Here is a 21,345-nt window from a genome sequence, read left to right as displayed (position 1 = left end):
GCATTGATTGCTGAGACAACAACAGCCTGCTGTGTATACAACAGCAGGCCGCCGTTCTTTCTCCACGGGGAGCGATCGCGGGTGCCCTGCGGCAATCGCAGCCGCCGGCCCCATGGATCACCTTCCCCGCTGGCGAGTGGGCGTGCACGCTCCCCTAGGATCGCTCCCATGAACCGCCAAACAGGTACGGCGATTCGCGGAAACCTGCCGACCTGCTGCCTTATAACTGCGGCTGGTCGGCAAGTGGTTAACCTTCCAAGGGTTAAATATCGGCCCGTCAACCCAGTTAGAATGAGGTGCAACAGTCTGCAGAATAGTATAGGAGGCTCTGCTGAGATATTCTCCTGGTTGCCAACAACTGTAGGATTTGGAGGATTTTTCCTGGAATTTTTTTATTTCTGGAAATTTCCAAAATTTTATATAATGGTTAATTTTCCAGCATTTTCTATATTAACCACTTGCTGACCGCAATACGTGTATATATATATATATGTGGTTTATCAGGGTTATGGATGAAGATATCGGCCATAACCCCGGTATTTTTTTTTTTTTTTATAGCCGGTGGCTGGCTTTCTCATGAAAGCGGTCCAAGTGGCTCATTAGCTGCTGGATCACCCTCAGAAGGGGGGACGTCCCTCTCCCGCCGTTCGCCAGTGTTTCTCGGGCTTACCGTTTTCATCGGCATTCCTGAGAAATGATCCAAAGGTACAGACGGCTGGTCACAGAGGCACTGAGAGACTAGATCCCCTCTATGACCTTGGAGGGCCGACAACGTCAGGACGTCACTTGCAGTCTAGGAAACACATTTTTTATTTAATTTTTTTTTATCTTTTGCTTTTAATGGTAAAGAAGAGATCTGCTGTCTTTTTGACCCCCAGATCTCTCCATAAAGAGGACCGGTCATCCTTATTTCTATCACAAGATATGATTACATTCCTTGAAACAGGAATAAAAGTGATAAAAAAAAAAATATTAAGTGAAAATGTAGAAATTAAAAATAAAATAAATAAGAAAAAAAAAGTGAGGCGCCCCCCATCCCTACGTGCTCGCCCGCAGAAGCGAACGCATACACAAACGGTGTTCGCACCACACATGTGAGGTATTGACGTGATCGTTAGAGTGAGAGTAATAATTCTAGCGCTGGATCACCTCTGTTACTCTAAATTGGTAACCTGTAAGAATTTTTTAAAGCGTCGCCTATGGAGATTTTTAAGTACATGTTGTTTTAAGTACATGCTTGACATGTTAGGTATCTATTTACTCAGAGTAACATCATCTTTCACATTTTATAAAAAAATTGAATATATATTGTGTTTTTTTTTATTGTGTTTTTTTTTTTGTTTTTTTTTTTAATCAATGTGTGTTTTTTTCTAAAAAAAAAAAAAACGAACCTAAACAAAATATTTAAAAAACCACTGCGCAAATACTGTGTGACTTACAAAAATTGCAATGATCGCCATTTTGTTCTCTAGGGTCTCTGCTAAAATATATATATATAATGTTTGGGGGTTCTGAGTAATTTTCTAACAAAAAAATACAGATATAAACCGGAAAAAGCCGGGTCTTCCTTAATGGCACCAACATATACAATTCACATTGCTAACATGGCAGAGGGGTTTACATTCTAGTGATCACCGTATTTTTATGTACACTAAAGGGTTCATTTAAATGGTTTTGTATGCAAGATTCATACAACTTGCACCTATGATGCACAAAGTTTTCTCATTGGATTGTTGGAAAATTTTGTGGGTCTTGGGTAAAAGTGGTGTGAATCTCAGGTGCAAACATGTAAAAAATAGATGCCTAAGTCTAAGACAACACTTTATTTTTAGTCTTGAATGGAGTAAGGAGGGGTTGGAAGCCCTGTAAGTTTCTGATGCTGTCTGTGTCCCTGCAGGGGAGATTTTTACTCATTGGTGTGGGCACAGGAGCGCACACCGGGTGCGCCGGACGTGCCTGGGCACACTCTAATCACCCTGTGCTGTGCAGATTCCCCCTGCTGCTTGGCTGCAGATAAAGGGAACGGGGAATCTGTGTCCTCAGTCCCTTTCTCTGTCTCAAAAGTGAGACGTCAGGGGTCTGTTTAGACCCCTGATAGTTCACCAATGTCCCCCTATGGGGCTCCTAAAGAAATTGTAAAAAACAATAATAATTATTGTAAAAAATAATTTAAAAAAATACAATTATAAAAAATTAATTATATAAAAATAATAAAAATACTGACACCAATCTCTGCCCTACTGCCATGTGTACAGTATCTCACAAAAGTAAGTACACCCCTCACATTTCTGTAAATATTTTATCTTTTCATGTGACAACACTGAAGAAATGACACTTTGCTACAATGTAAAGTAGTGAGTGTACAGCTTGTATAACAGTGTAAATTTACTGTCCCCTCAAAATAACTCAACACACAGCCATTAATGTCTAAACCGCTGGCAACAAAAGTGAGTACACCCCTAAGTGACAATGTCCAACTCGGGCCTAATTAGCCATTTTCCCTCCCCGGTGTCATGTGACTCTTTAGTGTTACAAGGTCTCAGGTGTGAATAGGGAGCAGGCGTGTTAAATTTGGTGTTATCGCTCTCACTCTCTCATACTGGTCACTGGCCAGTATACCCCCCCCCGATACCAATAACCGATACCAACTGCAATTGTTTTGTTTACACTGCAGCTGTCAGCAATGGTACAAAGCAGAAAAGTTATTTTAAATGTTGCTCTTTTTTCAAAGTAAAATATGTAAATATATGATAAAGGTGGAAAAATATTAACAAAGCAAGCAAAAAAAAAAAAAAAAAGTTAATTACTAATAGTTTATATAATAGAAGTGAACAAAAAAAAAAAACAGCAGGAAAATAGTAATTAAATGGAGGAGAATAAGGCGTTAACCACTTAAGGACCAGGCCTATTTCTGACAGTATTTTTTTGCTAGACAATTACTTAGAACCCCCAAACATTACATATCTTTTTTTTTTTTTTTTAGCAGACACCCTAGAAAATAAAATGGAAATCAATGCAATACTTTATGTCACACTGAATTTGCACAGCGGTCTTACAAACGCAATTTTATTTGGAAAAATTGCACTTTTCTCAATTTCAAAAATAAGAAAACAAAAAAGTAAGCCCAATTTTTTTTGCTATAATGTGAAAGATAATGTTACGCCGAGTAAATAGATACCCAACATGTCATGCTTCAAAATTGCGCACGCTCGTGGAATAGTGATGTCGCGAACCTAAAATTCGCCGTTCGCGAACGGCGAACGCGAACATCGACAAATGTTCGCGAACCGGCGAACCGGGCGAACCGCCATAGACTTCAATAGGCAAGGGAATTTTAAAACACACAGAGACTCTTTCTGGCCACAATAGTGATGGAAAAGTTGTTTCAAGGGGACTAACACCTGGACTGTGGAATGCCGGAGGGGGATCCATGACAAAACTCCCATGGAAAATTGCGTAGTAGACGCAGAGTCGGGTTTTATTCCATAAAGGGCATAAATCACCTAACATTCCTAAATTGTTTGGAATAACGTGCTTTATCGGTCAAGTAGTGTAAGGGTTACGCCCGCTTCACAGTGACAGACCAAACTCTGACAGACCAAACTCCCCGTTTAACAGTCAGTCAGTCCATTTGCACAACCGCAAACTCCCCATTTGCACAAGGTTGGATACCAAGCTAGCCATGTCCCGTTCCTTGTCCTCACTGACATCATTGAAGGTCTCTTCCTCCACCCAGCCACGTACAACACCAAGGGTCCCCGAAAGGTGAGAACAAGCCCCCTGGGACGCCTGCTGTGGCTGGTATTCCACCTCCTCAAAGCCACCTTCCTCCTCTGACTTCTCTTCTTCAGACTCCTCTCTCTGCGTTGCCACAGGTCCAGCAATTGACAACGACAAGGCTGCTTCTGGTGGTGATGGGGACCACAACTCTTCCTCTTCATGCTCATCTACAGCCTGATCCAGTACTCTTCGCAGGACACGCTCCAGAAAAAACGCATATGGAATGAGGTCAATGATGTTGCCTTGGGTTCGACTGACCACCAGGGTTGTCACCTCCGCAAAAGGACGCATGAGCCTACAGCCATTGTTCATGAGCATTAAGTAACGCGGCCAAAAAATACCCAGCTCCGCAGAAAGAATGAAAGAAAATGAATGTTTTTTCTATGAAAAATTATCCTGCGGATCGCTTTTGGTCTGTTCACAATGAAGCAACGACCTTATCATCTGGGGTGTGCCAACACACTCCTAGAGGTGATCGCTTCATTGTGATACGCAAGCCCCTTCACCACGACAAGGTAACGATCACGAAGGGGAATTGACACATGTATGTGCCTTTTTTTTTGTTTTTTGTTTTTTTGCAGCCACAGTGTAGCACCAGAGGCCAGAAAAATTAGGCATGTACACATGCATGAAAAAGTAGGTATTGTTGCAGCTGCTGCTGTAGCAGCGGCCTGAAAAATTGAGGTTTTCAAGGCAGAAAGTGCACTAAAACATTGCGGCTTGAACCGTAGTTGGTGGCGGAGACGTCACGTAAGTCATCCGGCATGCAGAGAATGATTAAATACAGCAGCGTGTGGACCATTTTTAGCCCAAGGCATCTCAGTCATCACCAGGCCTTTTTTAGTCAAATGCATCCCCCACTGTCAGTCCCTTCGGGATCCATGCCTCATTCATCTTAATAAACGTGAGGTAATCAAGACTTTTTTGACCTAGGCGACTTCTCTTCTCAGTGACAACACCTCCTGCTCCGCTGAAGGTCCTTTCTGACAGCACACTTGAAGCGGGGCAGGCCAGAAGTTCAATGGCAAATTGGGATAGCTCAGGCCACAGGTCAAGCCTGCACACCCAGTAGTGAAGGGGTTCATCGCTCCTCAGAGTGTCGATATCTGCAGTTAAGGCAAGGTAGTCTGCTACCTGTCGGTCGAGTCGTTCTCTGAGGGTGGACCCCGAAGGGCTGTGGCGATGCATAGGACTAAAAAAGCTCCGCATGTCCTCCATCAACAAGACGTCTGTAAAGCGTCCTGTCCTTGCCGGCGTGGTTGTGGTGGTAGCAGGAGGATTACTTTCACCTCTTCCCCTGTTGGATTCCCGTTGTGCTGTGACATCACCCTTATATGCTGTGTAAAGCATACTTTTCAACTTATTTTGTAGCTGCTGCATCCTTTGCGACTGCCGGTAATTGGGTAACATATCAGAGACTTTCTGCTTATACCGGGGGTCTAGTAGCGTGGCCACCCAGTACAGGTCGTTCTCCTTCAGCCTTTTTATACGAGGGTCCCTCAACAGGCATGACAGCATGAAAGACCCCATTTGCACAAGGTTGGATGCCGAGCTACTCATGTCCAATTCCTCGTCCTCACTGATGTTATTGAAGGTGTGTTCTTCCCCCCAGCCACGTACAACACCACGGGTACCAGATAGGTGACAACGAGCACCCTGGGATGCCTGCTGTGGTTGGTGTTCCTCCTCCTCAAAGCCACATTCCTCCTCTGACTCCTCTTCCTCACACTCCTCTTCCAGTGTTGCCGCAGGTCCAGCAATCGATGGTAAGGCTGTTTCTGGTGGTGGTGATGGTGACCATAACTCTTCCTCTTCTTCTTCACGCTCATCTACGGCCTGATCCAGCACTCTTCGCAGGGCACGCTCCAGGAAAAAAACATATGGGATGATGTCGCTGATGGTGCCTTCGGTGCGATTCACTAGGTTTGTCACCTCCTCAAAAGGACGCATGAGCCTACAGGCATTGCGCATGAGCGTCCAGTAACGTGGAAAAAAAATACCCAGCTCCGCAGAGGCTGTCCTACAACCCCGGTCATACAAATACTCGTTGACCGCTTTTTCTTGTTGGAGCAGGCGGTCGAACATTAGCAGTGTTGAATTCCAACATGTCGGGCTGTCGCAAATCAAGCGCCTTACTGGCATGTTGTTTCGCCGCTGAATATCTGCAAAGTGCGCCATGGCCGTGTAGTAACGCCTGAAATGGCCACACACTTTCCTGGCCTGCTTGAGGACGTCCTGTAAGCCTGGGTACTTCTGCACAAAGCGTTGCACAATCAGATTCAACACATGTGCCATGCACGGCACATATGTCAACTTGCCCAAATTCAATGCCGCCAACAAATTGCTTCCGTTGTCACACACCACTTTGCCGATCTCCAGTTGGTGCGGGGTCAGCCACTGATCCACCTGTGCATTCAGGGCGGACAGTAGTGCTGGTCCGGTGTGACTCTCTGCTTTCAGGCAAGTCAACCCCAAGACAGCGTGACACTGTCGTATCCGGCATGTGGAATAGCCCCTGGGGAGCTGGGGGGGTGCAGTTGGTGTGGCGCAAGACGCAACAGCAGAAGAGGACTCAGCTGAGGAGGTTAGCAAAGAGGATGGAGTAGGAGGAGTAGAGGAGGTGGCAGCAGGCCTGCCTGCAAGTCGTGGCGGTGTCACCAACTCCTCTGCAGCAGAGCCACGCATTCCATGCTTGGCAGCCGCCAGCAGGTTTACCCAATGCGCAGTGTAAGTTATATACCTGCCCTGACCGCGCTTTGCAGACCAGCTATCAGTGGTCAGATGGACCCTTGCCCCAACACTGTGTGCCAGACGTGACATGATTTCCTTTTCCACAATAGAGTACAGGTTGGGGATTGCCTTTTGTGAAAAATAATTTCGGCTGGGTACCTTCCACTGCGGTGTCCCAATAGCGACAAATTTTTTGAAGGCCTCAGACTCCACCAGCTTGTATGGTAAAAGCTGGCGGGCTAAGAGTTCCGACAAGCCAGCTGTCAGACGCCGGGCAAGGGAGTGACTCTGTGAGATTGGCTTCTTACGCTCAAACATTTCCTTGACAGACACCTGACTGTGGGCAGGTGAGCAGGAACTGCTGAAGGTGAGAGGCGGAGGGGCGGGTTGTTGATAAGGGGAGGACAGCAGTGGTTGACGTGGCTGAAGATGCTGGACCAGGAGGAGGATGGTGGCTTTCAGTTTGTGTGCTGCTTTTACTCATGTGTTGATCCCATAGGCGTTTGTGATGTGAGATCATGTGCCTTCGCAAAGCAGTTGTACCTAGGTGGGTGTTGGACTTCCCACGACTCAGTTTCTTTTGGCACAGGTTACAAATGGCATCGCTGATATCAGAGGCAGACACACAAAAAAAATGCCACACTGCTGAGCTTTGCAAGGACGCCATTCTGGTGGTGGCAACAGCTTGCGTTGATTGGCGTGCTGTCTGGCTGACCCCGGGTGCCGAATCTACATGCTGTCTGACTGCGCCACTAGCTCCTTGCGATGACCTCCTCCCCCTGCTTCCAACTCGTCTCCTCCTCCTCTCTGTCTCCCCATCTGAACTTTCCCCCTCTTCTTCTGCTCTTCGAGCAGGCACCCAGATGACATCCACAGACACATCGTCATCATAAGCCGCTTCACTTGACAACTCAGCAAAGGCAGCAGCAGCAGGTACAACATCATCATCATCACAATGTACGTCCATGTGTATAATGCTGCCTGACTGAGACATATCCCCGTTATCTACATCCTCTGGCACTAATAGTTGCGCATCACTTATTTCTTCCAACTGATGTGAAGATAACTCCTCTGACGGATCAAGTGAAGCGGCTGTGGTGCTAGTGTTGGTGGTGGTGCCGGCGGGCTGGCGAGTGGTAAATTGAGAGGTGCCCGAAGCTGAGCTGGAGGAGGATGGTGCATTAAGGTTCCGAGCGGAAGCTGTAGACGATTGGGTGTCCTGTGTAAGCCAGTCAACTATGTCCTCAGAATTTTTTGAGTTCAGGGTCTGTGGTGGCCTCTGAACACTGGGCATTATTCTAGGGCCTAAGGAAATCACAGCACCACGACCACGACGGCCCTTGCGGGGTGGCCTGCCTCTGCCTGTCATTTTTTTTTTTTTTTAATGTGTTGTACTATGAGTGCAAGGTGCTGTGCCACCCTATAGGAGTGTTGGGCAGTGGGTACAGTACACTCTGTGGACCTGACAGTCACTGGCACCCAGGCAACTGCAATTATAAAAAAAATATATATTTTTTTACTTTGCAAGGTGCTGTGCGACCTTATATATCAGTGGTGGGTGGGCAGTGGCACAGTACACTCTCTGTGGACCTGACAGTCACTCTGGCATCCAGGCAACTGCAATTATAAAAAAAATATATATTTTTTTACTTTGCAAGCTGCTGTGCCACCTTATATATCAGTGGTGGGTGGGCAGTGGCACAGTACACTCTCTGTGGACCTGACAGCAGTCACTCTGGCACCCAGGCAACTGCAATTATAAAAAAAAAAAATATATTTTTTTTACTTTGCAAGCTGCTGTGCCACCTTATATATCAGTGGTGGGTGGGCACACAGTGGCACTGCAGTGGGCACAGTACACTCTGTGGACCTGACAGTCACTGGCAGCCCAGGCAACTGCAATAATAAAAAATATTTTTTTTTTTCAATTTGCAACAAGATGCTGTGCCACCGTATATATATATCAGTGGTGGGCAGTGCACTGCAGTGGGTACAGTGCACTCTGTGGACCTGACACAGCACTCACTGCAATTATGACAGAGGAAAAAAAAAATATTTTTTAAAATGCCAGGTACTGTGCCTGTGCCACCCGAAATGAGTGTGGTGTGCACACAGTACAGTCTGTGGTAGGTCTGTGGCCTCTCACACACAGCGGGCAGGCAACTGCAGTGTACTATATATATATATATATATATATATATATATATATATAAAGAAAAAACTCTATTACCAGCCCTTAAAAGGGCTTTTGGGGACACTAGATATATATATATATATCTATATATATATAGATATATATATATATATATCTATATATATATATATAAGAAGAAAAACTCAATTACCAGCCCTTAAAAGGGCTTTTGGGGACACTAGATATAGATATATATATATATATATATATATATATATATATATATATATATATATATATATATATAAATTACACAAATACCAGCTCTTAGAAGGGCTTTTTGGGGTGCTGTCAGGATGCTGTCCTTACAGCAGTAGTGGACCAAGAACACTGCAAGAGCAGAAAGACCAGGAACACTGACTAACTGTCCCTAGCTTAACAGCAGCAGCAGCAGCAGCTCTCTCCCTACTCTCACTACACACACTGCTTCAGAATGATCTAAGATGGATGCTGCCCTTGCTTATTTATAGGAGGTGGGAGGGTGTGGGAGGGAGGTATGCTGATTGGCTGGAAATGTGCCTGCTGACTGTAAAGTTCAGGGTCAAAGTTTGCCTCAATGATGTATTATGGGGGGCGGACCGAACATCGCATATGTTCGCCCGCAGCGGCGAACGCGAACATGCTAAGTTCGCCGGGAACTGTCCGCCGGCGAACAGTTCTGTACATCTCTATCGTGGAATGGCAACAAACTTCGGTACTTAAAAATCTCCATAGGAGACGCTTTGAACATTTCTACAGGTTACCAGTTTAGAGTTACAGAGGAGGTTGGGGGATGGAATTATTGCTCTCACTCTAATGATCGTGGCGATACCTCACTTGTGTGGTTTGAACACTGTTTACAGATGAGGGTGGGACTTGGAAGGACAGGCGCTCTAGATTTTTTTTTTTTTACACTGTCCCAAAAAAGAAAAAAAGAAATTTTGATCACTTTTATTCTTATTACAAGGAATGTAAACATCCCTTGTAATAGAAATAAGCAGGACAGGTCCTCTTTAATGTGAGATCCGGGGTTAAATTGACCTCACATCTCACATTTACACTTTAAAGCAAAAAAGCAAAAAAAAAAAAAAGTATTTTTTTAAAATAAAAATAAAAACAAAAATTGGACCTTTAAGGCTGTTGGGCGGAAGTGACATCTGACGTCGCTCCGGTCCTCCAAGGGCATAGAGTGGAGTGGGGGCCATATTACCCTCAGTCAACTTCATGCCCAGCAGCACAGGGAATCAGATTGTTTTCCTCGCTAATGACGGCTCCAGTAAGCAGCGAAAATGACCGGGAAGCTGCAGAAGGGGGGGGCACCTCCCCAGCCACCCATAAAAGTGACCCCGTGGTGAATTTACTGCTGGGATCACTTTTATGTGAAAGAGGACCACCAGCCATGTAGGAAAATACCATGGTTATGCCAGCTATCTAAAGTAGCGACATAAATACACAGCGGGCGGTCCGGAAGTGGTTAAAGCTGATTAGAGTAAAAAGGGGTAATAAGGAGTTAAACAGAGAAACATTTAATAAAAAAGAAAAAACAGAATTATTTTTTTAGTTGACAGGTTACTTTAAACTGACTTCATCTGCGGGTGGAAATTCATCCCTTTGATCTGTAGATGAAGAAAACAGTGAGATACAAAAAGAAACAATGTTTCTTCTTATCTTTCTGTTTCAGTGGCTGAGCAATGTTGTTGATAAACCTTGCCTGGCTGCTTTTTTTACAGCTCCAATTGCTGGGATTTCAGAGTACACTCACAGCTAAATGAGTAATCAGGTGGTCAGTGGGGAAATCTGTCTGACAGCTGAAATAACCAAGCCGGTTCCAAGCTAAAACTTTGAGTTGCCAAGTGACAGCAAAAAACTCTTAAGGATTTAGAGAAGATCTGTAAAGAAGAGCGGACCAAAATCCCTCCTGAGATGTGTGCAAACCTGGTCACCAACTACAAGAAACGTCTGACCTCTGTGCTTCCAACGAGGGTTTCCCCACCAACTACTAAGTCATGTTTTGCTTATTTTACTCCCTGAACTGCAACTCCATTTATAACATTTGTATCATGTGTTTTTTTCTGGATTTTTGGTTGATATTCTGTCTCTATCATATAAAATACAACTATGATAAAAAATTATACACCCGCCATTTCTTTGTAAGTGGGCAGGGGATCAAATAATTTTTTTTCTTCACTGTATGTACTACTACTAACCCTCTATACTCTATATACATTCCCATCTGGTGTTGTTTCGTTCTTCAGGTTCCTTTCGGTTCTCCTGCTTCTTGGAGGTGTCTCCTGCTCTTCAGCCTCTTCATCCCAATATGGATTCATCACATCCCCTAATTTTCCTGAGATGTATCCAACTGAAAAGCACATTACCTGGAATATTGCCGTCCCTGAAGGGTTCCATATTTCACTGAAGTTCCTGGTGTTTAACATTGAACTCTCTGAAGGATGTACCCGAGACTTTGTGACCATATCGGAGCCACGTAATGCACGGCAAGAAATAATAATAGGTTCTACATCTCAGGTTTGTGCATATCCCAGTTCAGTATTAGGCCATGTATTCAGCCAATTCCTGATCTAAATAATCGTTTTTGGGTTAATTGGTCAGAAAGTAATGAAACATATGTAATAGTACAAATTATTTAATTGAAAATTTTTTACAACTCTCCTTCAAAGTTTGCACCTTTTTCGCTGTTCTAAACTCGCTGGCATTTTTCGTAAAGCAAGGCACTTGAACAGGGGGTCTGGACTCTGACAGGGCTGGAATGCAACTGATCAGTGTCCTAATGTACACTATATTACCAAAAGTATTGGCATGTTTCACAGTGGGGATGGTGTGTTCAGGGTGATGTGCAGTGTTAGTTTTCCCCCACACATAGCTTTGGCTTTTAGGCCAAAAAGTTCAATTTTGGTCTCATCTGACCAGAGCACCTTCTTCCTTCCACATGTTTGCTCCTCCACCACATGGCTTCTCACAAACTGCAAACTAAACTTCTTATGGAATTCTGGTCTCATCTGACCAGAGCATCTTCTTCCATATGTTTGCTGTGTCCTTCACATGGCTTCTCGCAAACTGCAAATGGGACTTCTTATGGCTCTCTTTCACCAATGGCTTTTGTAACGGAACTGCCGGCCCACTTGTGGACTTCCATCAGTATATGGCTTCCTTGCAGTCATGAACATTTATACCAGATATTCCCAGACGCCCTCATACAAAGCTAGCCAACAACTTAACTAGTACTGGAAACACACTTTATTGAACAGTCACACAGAATTTATATACAGCATGGACCTCCCCCCTCCTGCTCAGATTACCACATGCAGGTCAGGGGTTGCCTGATTACATTATCATATGCAGATTAAATTGTATACAGAAACAGAATTACCCTGAACTAATTATCTAGCCATCTGAACAGAACAATGTGAGGTCATTAACATTTAACAATGGGACAGGCAGACTTAACACAATACACATCCCACCTCAAAACAGGAAATAGGACAAGACTGCCAATGACGGTCTGTCCGTCTCCTACATTGAAGCACATGGAATACACATGTACGTATTGCTATGATTATTTAGGAGTCAGACTTCATGGCAACAGGCTATAGGTCTCACAGTGTAAAGTGGGTTTAAATCTTCATATTTCTTGAGAGATATTGCTGACAAATATTACTGTCCCACTTGAAGCAATCCAAACCATTAAGTATCTGTCTTTCACTCTCAGTGACGGTGAGTACCGTCTTAGCTTTCTTCTTGTCACTCTTCCATAAAGGGCAGATTTGTGGAGCGCACGACTAATAGTTGTCCTGTGGACAGATTCTCCCACCTGAGCTGTGGATCTCTGCAGCTCCTCCAGAGTTCCAATTGGCTTCTTGGCTGCTTCTTTGATAAATGCTCTCCTTGCCCGGCCGGTCAGTTTAGTTAGACGGCCATGTCTTGGTAGGGTTGCAGTTGTGCCATACTCTTTCCATTTTCCCATGATGGATTGAACAGCGCTCCGTGAGATGGTCAAAGCTTAGGAGATTTTTTTATAACCTAACCCTGCTTTACACTTCTCCACAACTTTATCCCTGACCTGTCTGGTGTGTTTCTTGGTCTTCATGATGCTGTTTGTTCACTAAGGTTCTCCAACAAACCTCTGAGGGCTTCACAGAACAGCTGTATTTATACTGAGATTAAATGACACACAGATGGACTCTTATTACTAATTAGATGACTTCTGAAGGCAATTGGTTCCATTAGATTATAGTTAGGGGTATCAGAGTAAAGGGAGGTGAAACAAATGCCCCCCCCCCCCACACTTTTCACAGATTTATTTGTATCATTTATCATTTTCCTTCCACTTCACAATTATGTGCCACATTGTGTCGTTCTATCACATAAAATATGTTTATGTTTTTGGTTGTAACTAGTGTTGAGCGAACAGGGACTGTATTATTCGTGTTCGTACCGAATAATTGGATTTTTGTTACCCGAACACGGACCCGAAAACTTTACTGTATGTTCGGGTTTAAAATCCGTGTTCGGTCATTTTATTTCCGGGTTTGTATGTATTGGCGCGCTTTTAATGGCGGGCTTTCAACAGCCAATCAACAAGCGTTTAACTGGTGTGCCTTAAGCCATCCCAGCCATGCCTACAAATGTATTAGTAGCTGTGATTGGCCATCTGAAGCATGTGACCAAGTCTTTATAAGTTCGAGACCGAGCGCCGCTGCGTCATTCTGCTGTAGTACAGGGACAGAGCACACATCATACGTGCTGGCTGCTGATTAGGGACAGACAGTCATAAATTATATTGTGTCCGAGTGCTGCAGGCAGGGCGAGTTGTTAGGGCATTTTAGGGCGAGGCTGGAGATAGGCAGGGTCAGTGTTCTACAATCGATTTTGCTGTGTGGGGGGAGGGGGGGTTGACAGTGCCCGCAGTGACCGATCTTATCGATCATTTTAGGGCCAGGCTGGAGATAGGCAGGGTCAGTGTTCTACAATCGATTTTGCTGTGTGGGGGGTTTGCAGTGCCGGCAGTGACCGATCTTATCGATCATTTTAGGGCGAGGCTGGAGATAGGCAGGGTCAGTGGTCCACATCGATTTTGCTGTGTGTGGGGTGGTGTGAACACAATCTTTTTGCCCGCTGAGGAGGAGGGAGAAAAGTATTTTTTATCAGTCATTGTGTGCAGCGTTTTTCCTTCAGTGCTGCTGACTGTGATAATACACTGCTGTGTTCACTTGTGCTATTATTGAGTGATTTCAAAATTTATACACTTTTTTCTTTTCCACTATTCAATATACACCCTTTTGGGTTAAAAAAATTAAATTGTGGCATAGTCTGTACTAATCTATTTAAAAATAACAAACTTAAAAGGGGAATTTTTCTTTTTTTTTTTTCCCTCCATAGCCTGCAGCAGAGCTGACTGATATAAGACACTGCTGTTCACATGTGCTATTGAAAAATCACCAATTTTATATCATATTTTCTATTCCGCTATTCAATCTACACCTTTGGGGTAAAAACAATTAAATTGCAGAATAGTCTGTATCGGTACGTGTGAGATACACCGTTCCAATTTTTGGGGCGCATCTCATACCGCCAAGGATTGCAGGGTGCTTCAGTGTGCCTCCTGCCTGTTCCGAACTCCTCCTACTCCTCATCCTGCCTTTGGGGGTACAAAAAATTTTAATTTGGGCCTGGTCTGGGTCTGTACGTGTGAGATACATACACCTTTTGATATCATATTTTCTATTCCGCTATTCAATCTACACCTTTGGGGAAAAAACAATTAAATTGCGGGATAGTCTGTATCGGTACGTGTGAGATACACCTTTCCAATTTTTGGGGCGCATCTCATACCGCCGAGGATTGCAGGGTGCTTCAGTGTGCCTCCTGCCTGTTCCGAACTCCTCCTCCTCCTCATCCTGCCTTTGGGGGTACAAAAAAATAGTAATTTGGGCCTAGTCTGGGTCTGTACGTGTGAGATACATACACCTTTTGATATCATATTTTCTATTCCACTATTCAATCTACACCTTTGGGGTAAAAACAATTAAATTGCGGGATAGTCTGTATCGGTACGTGTGAGATACACCTTTCCAATTTTTGGGGCGCATCTCATACCGCCGAGGATTGGAGGGTGCTTCAGTGTGCCTCCTGCCTGTTCCGAACTCCTCCTACTCCTCATCCTGCCTTTGGGGGTACAAAAAATAGTAATTTGGGCCTAGTCTGCGTCTGTACGTGTGAGATACATACACCTTTTGATATCATATTTTCCATTCCGCTATTCAATCTACACCTTTGGGGTAAAAACAATTAAATTGCGGGATAGTCTGTATCGGTACGTGTGAGATAAACCTTTCCAATTTTTGGGGCGCATCTCATACCGCCGAGGATTGCAGGGTGCTTCAGTGTGCCTCTTGCCTTTTCCGAACTCCTCCTACTCCCCATCCTGCCTTTGGGGGTACAAAAAATAGTAATTTGGGCCTAGTCTGGGTCTGTACGTGTGAGATACATACACCTTTTGATATCATATTTTCTATTCCACTATTCAATCTACACCTTTGAGGTAAAAACAATTAAATTGAGGGATAGTCTGTATCGGTACGTGTGAGATACACCGTTCCAATTTTTGGGACGCATCTCATACCGCCGAAGATTGCAGGGTGCTTCAGTCTGCCTCCTGCCTGTTCCGAACTCCTCCTACTCCTCATCCTGCCTTTGGGGGTACAAAAAATAGTAATTTGGGCCTAGTCTGGGTCTGTACGTGTGAGATACATACACCTTTTGATATCATATTTTCTATTCCACTATTCAATCTACACCCTTGGGGTAAAAACAATTAAATTGCGGGATAGACTGTATCGGTAAGCATGAGATACACCTTTCCAATTTTAGGGGCGCATCTCATACCGCCGGGGATTGCAGAGTGCTTCCTTTTGCCTCCTGTTCTGAACTCCTCCTATTCCTCTTCCTCATCCTGCCTTTATGGTACAAAAAATTGTAATCGGGGCCTAGTCTGTGTTTGTACATGTGAGATACACCGTTTAATAAAAATTTTCCTATTGCGCTATTCAATATACACCCTGTTTGAGTGTAAAAAATTAAATTACGGCATAGTCTGTATCGGTACATGTGAGATACACCTTTTTAAATTTGTTTGGCGCATCTCCTTCCACCGCTGAGGATTGCAGGGCGCTTCAGTTTGCCTCCTGTTCCGAACTCCTCCTACTCCTCTTCCTCATCCTGCCTTTAGGGTACAAAAAATTGTAATCGGGGCCTAGTCTGTGTACGTGTGAGATACACCGTTTTATAAAAATTTTCCTATTCCGCTATTCAATATACACCCTGTTTGAGTGTAAAAAATTAAATTACGGCATAGTCTGTATCGGTACATGTGAGATACACCTTTTTCAATTTGTTTGGCGCATCTCCTTCCACCACCGAGGATTGCAGGGCACTTCAGTTTGCCTCCTGTTCTGAACTCCTCCTACTCCTCTTCCTCATCCTGCCTTTAGGGTACAAAAAATTGTAATCGGGGCCTAGTCTGTGTTTGTACGTGTGAGATACACCGTATTTTAAAATTTTTCCTATTCCGCTATTCAATATACACCCTGTTTGAGTGTAAAAAATTAAATTACGGCATAGTCTGTATCGGTACATGTGAGATACACCTTTTTAGTTTGTTTGGCGCATCTCCTTCCACCGCTCAACTCTAGTTGTAACATGACAAAATTAGAAAAATTTCAAGGGGTATGAACAGAGGCGGACTGACAACTCATGGGGCCCCTGGGCAATCAGAGAACATGGAACCCCCTGTGTCCCCACCCAAGCCACACCCACACTAAGCCCCACCTAAAAATTTCAGCTCAGCTGCATAGAGGGAGTATTTAAATATTTACCGCAGCATAGCCTGCATAGAAGTTCCCGGGCTCTTCCAGGTTTAATGATGGCTGCCGTGTGGCAGCCTTTTTTATGACACCACCTTTGGCATTTTTTAAAGAAGTGGGCCTGTGTGCGACATTATGACTTGGGCTCTAATATCAGAGAAACAAGTGCGGCACGCTATGCAAACATTGGGTATGGTTTTCGGAGGCTGTAGGTAGTACCTGCTGGTTACATAGTGCAGTAGGGGTAGCTGATGACTGAGAGGTTAATTGCCTTGTGTAGAGAGGAAGATGGGAGAGAGAGAGAGGGGGGTGAGAGTGGGAGGGGTTGAGAGGGGGGACAAGAGAAAGAGGGGGGGTTTGAGAGGATGAATGAGAGAGAAGGGTGAGTTAGAGAGAGGGGGTGAGAAAGAGAGGGGATGAGAGAGAGAGAGGGGGTGGGAAAGAGTGAGGTGAGAGAGAGAGAGTGGGAGAGGGGATGAGTGAAAGAGGGGGTGGGAGAGAGTGAGGTAAGAGAGAGAGGGGAGAAATAGGGGGAGAGAGAGGGGGGTGAGAGAGCGGGGGTGATAGAGAAAGAGGGAGAAGGGGTGAGACAGAGAGGTGAAAGAGGGGGGGATGGGAAAGAGAGGGGGTAAAGAGAAAGAGAGGGATGAGAGAGAAGGGGGAGTGAGAGGGAATGAGAGGGGGTGAGAGAGAAGGGGGGGGTGAGAGAGGGAGAGAGAGAGAAGGGGGGAGAGATAGAGAGGCGGGATAGAGAGAGATTGGGGGAGAGAGGCGGGATAGAGAGAGAGGGGAGAGAGAGAGGGGGGAGAGAGAGGGGTGAGAGAGGGGAGAGAGAGGGAGGTGGGAGTGAGAGAGAGGGAGAGGGGGAGAGTGAGATAGAGGGGGTGAGATAGAGGGAGAGAGAGGGAGGGTATGAAGGAGAGAGAGAGGGGTGTGATAGAGGGGGGGTGAGAGAGGGGTGCGAGAGATGGGGGGGCGAGAGAGAGAGGGGGGAAAGAGAGGGGGTGAGAGAGGGGGGAGAGAGACAGGGGGTGAGAGAGACAGAGAGAGGGGGGGAGAGAGGGGGGAGTGAGAGAGAGGGGGTGAGAGATAGGGGAGAGATGCCATAGATGTTTATTGATTTACAAACTAAAAATAGAAAAATGGGTTTTTAAAACATTTTACAGTTCGATAAACTGATTAGGCCAAAAGCAATTTATCAAAAGTTGCCATTCACTCTTTGTCTAATCTTCGATGTCATGTTTCGGCTCTCACCACTGTCTCTATTGTCTCGGCAGGTTCAGGTTGACAGCAAGGAACTACGGCGATTCTGTGGCCCTATGAATTCCAGTTCTCACCCCGGTCATCAGCTTTTTGTCTCTAAGGGCAACCAAATGACAATTGAATTCTATTCTGATGTTTCCAACAAGGCCAATGACCCCACCATCCTTTACTCTGGATTTGAAGCTCATTACCAGGCAGTGGGTAGGTAGAGTCAACTAGAGGAGGCTAATGGTTTTCTGAAATAAGATGGGAGGACTCAGAGGAGAGACTGGTAACATGTTGCTGTGTGTGTGTGCAACACATTATAAGAATGGCTGCCGTCACTTTCTAGAATGTTGGTTCTCAGTCTGCCGCCCCTTTAATACCTTCTGTGCAGCCATTTGCAGACCCTGGTAATGGGAGAATTGGTTTGCAAAGTGGGTTGTAGTGTCAACAATCTCTATCAGTCTTCTGTCATTTGTCCCTGGTCTTTGAATATATCCTGCAGTAGGTCTGTCTTTGTGCTTGCAGCCATGAGAGGCTGCGGCCGCTGTAGACCTGTCATTATAGTAAATGAGACCCCCGGCAGCACCTAGCTGCTCAGAGATGCAGCAGGAATCAGAAGATTCCTGTTGCTTCAATTCACACCAGCCCAATTCACTGGTGTGAATGTAGCCTTAGGGACCAATAATATTGGGCAGAGGAGAGGAGGTCCTCACACTTAGATACCAACAGACAGAGGCCAGGGCAGGAAGCCATCATACCAGGTGACCAAGAATAAGAATCAGGGGGAAAGACGCCCTCACACTGAGGGGCCAATATTAAGAGTCAGGAGGGAGGAAGCACTCATACTGAGGAGCCAATATTAAGAGTCAGGAGGGAGGAAGCACTCATACCGAGGGGCCAATATTAAGAGTCAGGAAGGAGGAAGCACTCATACTGAGGGGCCAATATTAAGAGTCAGGAAGGAGGAAGCACTCATAGTGAGGGGCCAATATTAAGAGTCAGGAAGGAGGAAGCACTCATACTGAGGAGCCAATATTAAGAGTCGGGAGGGAGGAAGCACTCATACTGAGGGGCCAACATTAAGAGTCGGGAGGGAAGAAGCACTCATACTGAGGGGCCAATATTAAGAGTCAGGAGGGAGGAAGCACTCATACTGAGGGGCCAATATTAAGAGTCAGGAGGGAGGAAGCACTCATACTGAGGAGCCAATATTAAGAGTCGGGAGGGAGGAAGCACTCATACTGAGGGGCCAACATTAAGAGTCAGGAGGGAGGAAGCACTCATACTGAGGAGCCAACATTAACAGTCAGGAGGGAGGAAGCACTCATACTGAGGAGCCAACATTAACAGTCAGGAAGGAGGAAGCACTCACACTGAGGGGCCAATATTATGAGTTGGGAGGGAGGAAGCACCCATACTGAGGGGCCAACATTAAGAGTCAGGAGGGAGGAAGCACTCATACTGAAGAGGCAATATTAAGAGTCAGGAGGGAGGAAGCATTCATACTGAGGAGCCAATATTAAGAGTCAGGAGGGAGGAAGCACTCATACTGAGGAGCCAATATTAAGAGTCAGGAGGGAGGAAGCATTCATACTGAGGAGCCAATATTAAGAGTCAGGAGGGAGGAAGCATTCATACTGAGGGGCCAATATTAAGAGTCAGGAGGGAGGAAGCATTCATACTGAGGAGCCAATATTAAGAGTCAGGAGGGAGGAAGCACTTATACTGAGGGACCAATAGTAAGCAGAAAGAAGCCTACCCTGAGGGACTAATAGTAACAGGCATGGTGAATGAAGACGTTACAGTGGGGGACCAATAGTAAAAAGGCAGGAATACCTCATTCTAAGGGACCAATATTAAGGGTTGGAGAAGGAAGCCCTCATACTGAGGGACTAATAGTAAGGGTCAGGGGATGGAAACCGTTACACTGGGGGTTCAGAGAGATCAATAGTAAGGGACAGGTGGCCCTCAGACTGAGGGACCAATAGTAATGAACAGGGTCAAGGAAGCCTTCAAACGGAGGGACCAATAGTAAAGGGTAGAAAGCCGTCATATTGGGGGACTAATAATAAGAGGCATTAGTTGGAAGCCCCTCACACTGAAGGACTAATAGTAAGGGACAGGAAGAAGGAAGCCTCCCACATTGAGAAACCAGTAGTAAGGGAAAAGCGGCAGTAAGCCCTCACACAGAGGGACTAATAGTGAGGGGCAAGAGGCAAGTGGTCCTCACACTGAGGGGTCAATAGTAATGAGCAGGGGGTAGGAATAAGTAAGGGAGAGGGGGCAGGTAGCCCTCATGCTGAGGACCCAATAGTAAGGGACAGGGGTAAGGAAGCCTTCATACTGAGGGACCTGTAGTAAGGGACAAGAGGCCTCCACGCTGAGGGACCAATAGTAAGGGGCAGAAGGCCCCCCACCATGAGGGACCAATAGTAAGGGGCAGAATGCCTCCACACTGAGGGACCAATAGTAAGGGGCAGAATGCCTCCACACTGAGGGACCAATAGTAAGGGGCAGAATGCCTCCACACTGAGGGACCAATAGTAAAGGGCAGTAGGCCCCCGCACTGAGGGACCAATAGTAAGGGGCAGAAGGCCTCCACACTGAGGAACCAATAGTAAAGGGCAGTAAGCCTCCACACTGAGGGACCAATAGTAAGGGGCAAGGGAAAGGAGAAGGGTGGCAATGGGTCTGAGTGTAAGCTCAGAAACACATTTTCTAGTTCTTTAATTTAAGATCCTACATTTCAGGTTTGCTGTTTAATTATGGAAGTTATTGTCCATGCACCTCTAGGTTCTTCCCTTTCACTCCTAGAAACTCAAAACTTAACCAGAAAGCACAGGTTCACTTTGAAGAAAAACTATTTCACATAGTGGTATATATTCTTATCCTCAATGTCCTTTCTATCATCACATCTGTCCCATTATATTCCTAATCCTAGATTGTTTGCTATTCCCCTTAGATAATGATGAGTGTGCTTCCTCACCATGCCAGCATTTCTGCCACAACTATATAGGGGGCCACCACTGCTCCTGCCGCCTGGGGTTTGAGCTACAGAGTGACAAGAGATCCTGCAAAGATAAGTCTTATATCGGTGATGTTCAGATGTATCTTTGGTGGAAAACCAAGTGTGAGTGTTCTGGGACCCTACGTTTTAGGATGCCATTATTCTGTGATCCTGTCTTACTATGAGCCTTGTGTATGCATCTGTTCTTACTAGGAAAGGGAAAAATTACCCCTCAGCAACCAATGAGATGCAGAATTCAGGGAAGGAGTGATGCTGGATGGTGGCTATTAGGGATGAACTAAGGTTCAGTCCGAACTCAGTACCCAAACTCATGGGGAAACATCAAATCACAGCAGGCCACATGGTCATATTTGGACAATGTCATTGGCCATGCGGTCATATTCAGTCAATGATGTCACCAGCATCTCCACATTCTTGTTGCATGTGGATGCAGAACGGAGAATTCCATGGACGCAGCTGATTGGGTGGCCTGCTGTCATGTGACAATTTCTCACGGGTTCAGTTCG

At 45.3% G+C, this 21,345-nt stretch overlaps 1 protein-coding gene across 1 annotated transcript in view; it reads left to right on the top strand.

The window, feature by feature from the left end:
• Positions 1–21,345, top strand: part of LOC309564142 (complement C1r-A subcomponent-like) — a gene marked incomplete at its 5' end in the record, with an annotated part of 131,530 nt that overhangs the window by 66,655 nt on the left and 43,530 nt on the right. The window contains 3 exons of the mRNA XM_082268771.1: positions 10,986–11,209; positions 17,841–18,027; positions 20,774–20,941. Coding sequence (XP_082124897.1) covers positions 10,986–11,209; positions 17,841–18,027; positions 20,774–20,941 — 579 coding nt within the window. The remainder of the gene's footprint in view (positions 1–10,985; positions 11,210–17,840; positions 18,028–20,773; positions 20,942–21,345) is intronic.

Source organism: Pelophylax lessonae (genome assembly GCF_965119305.1).
Source record: "Pelophylax lessonae genome assembly, chromosome: 9".
Lineage (NCBI taxonomy): Eukaryota > Metazoa > Chordata > Amphibia > Anura > Ranidae > Pelophylax > Pelophylax lessonae.
This window is presented reverse-complemented; position numbering and strand designations above follow the sequence as displayed.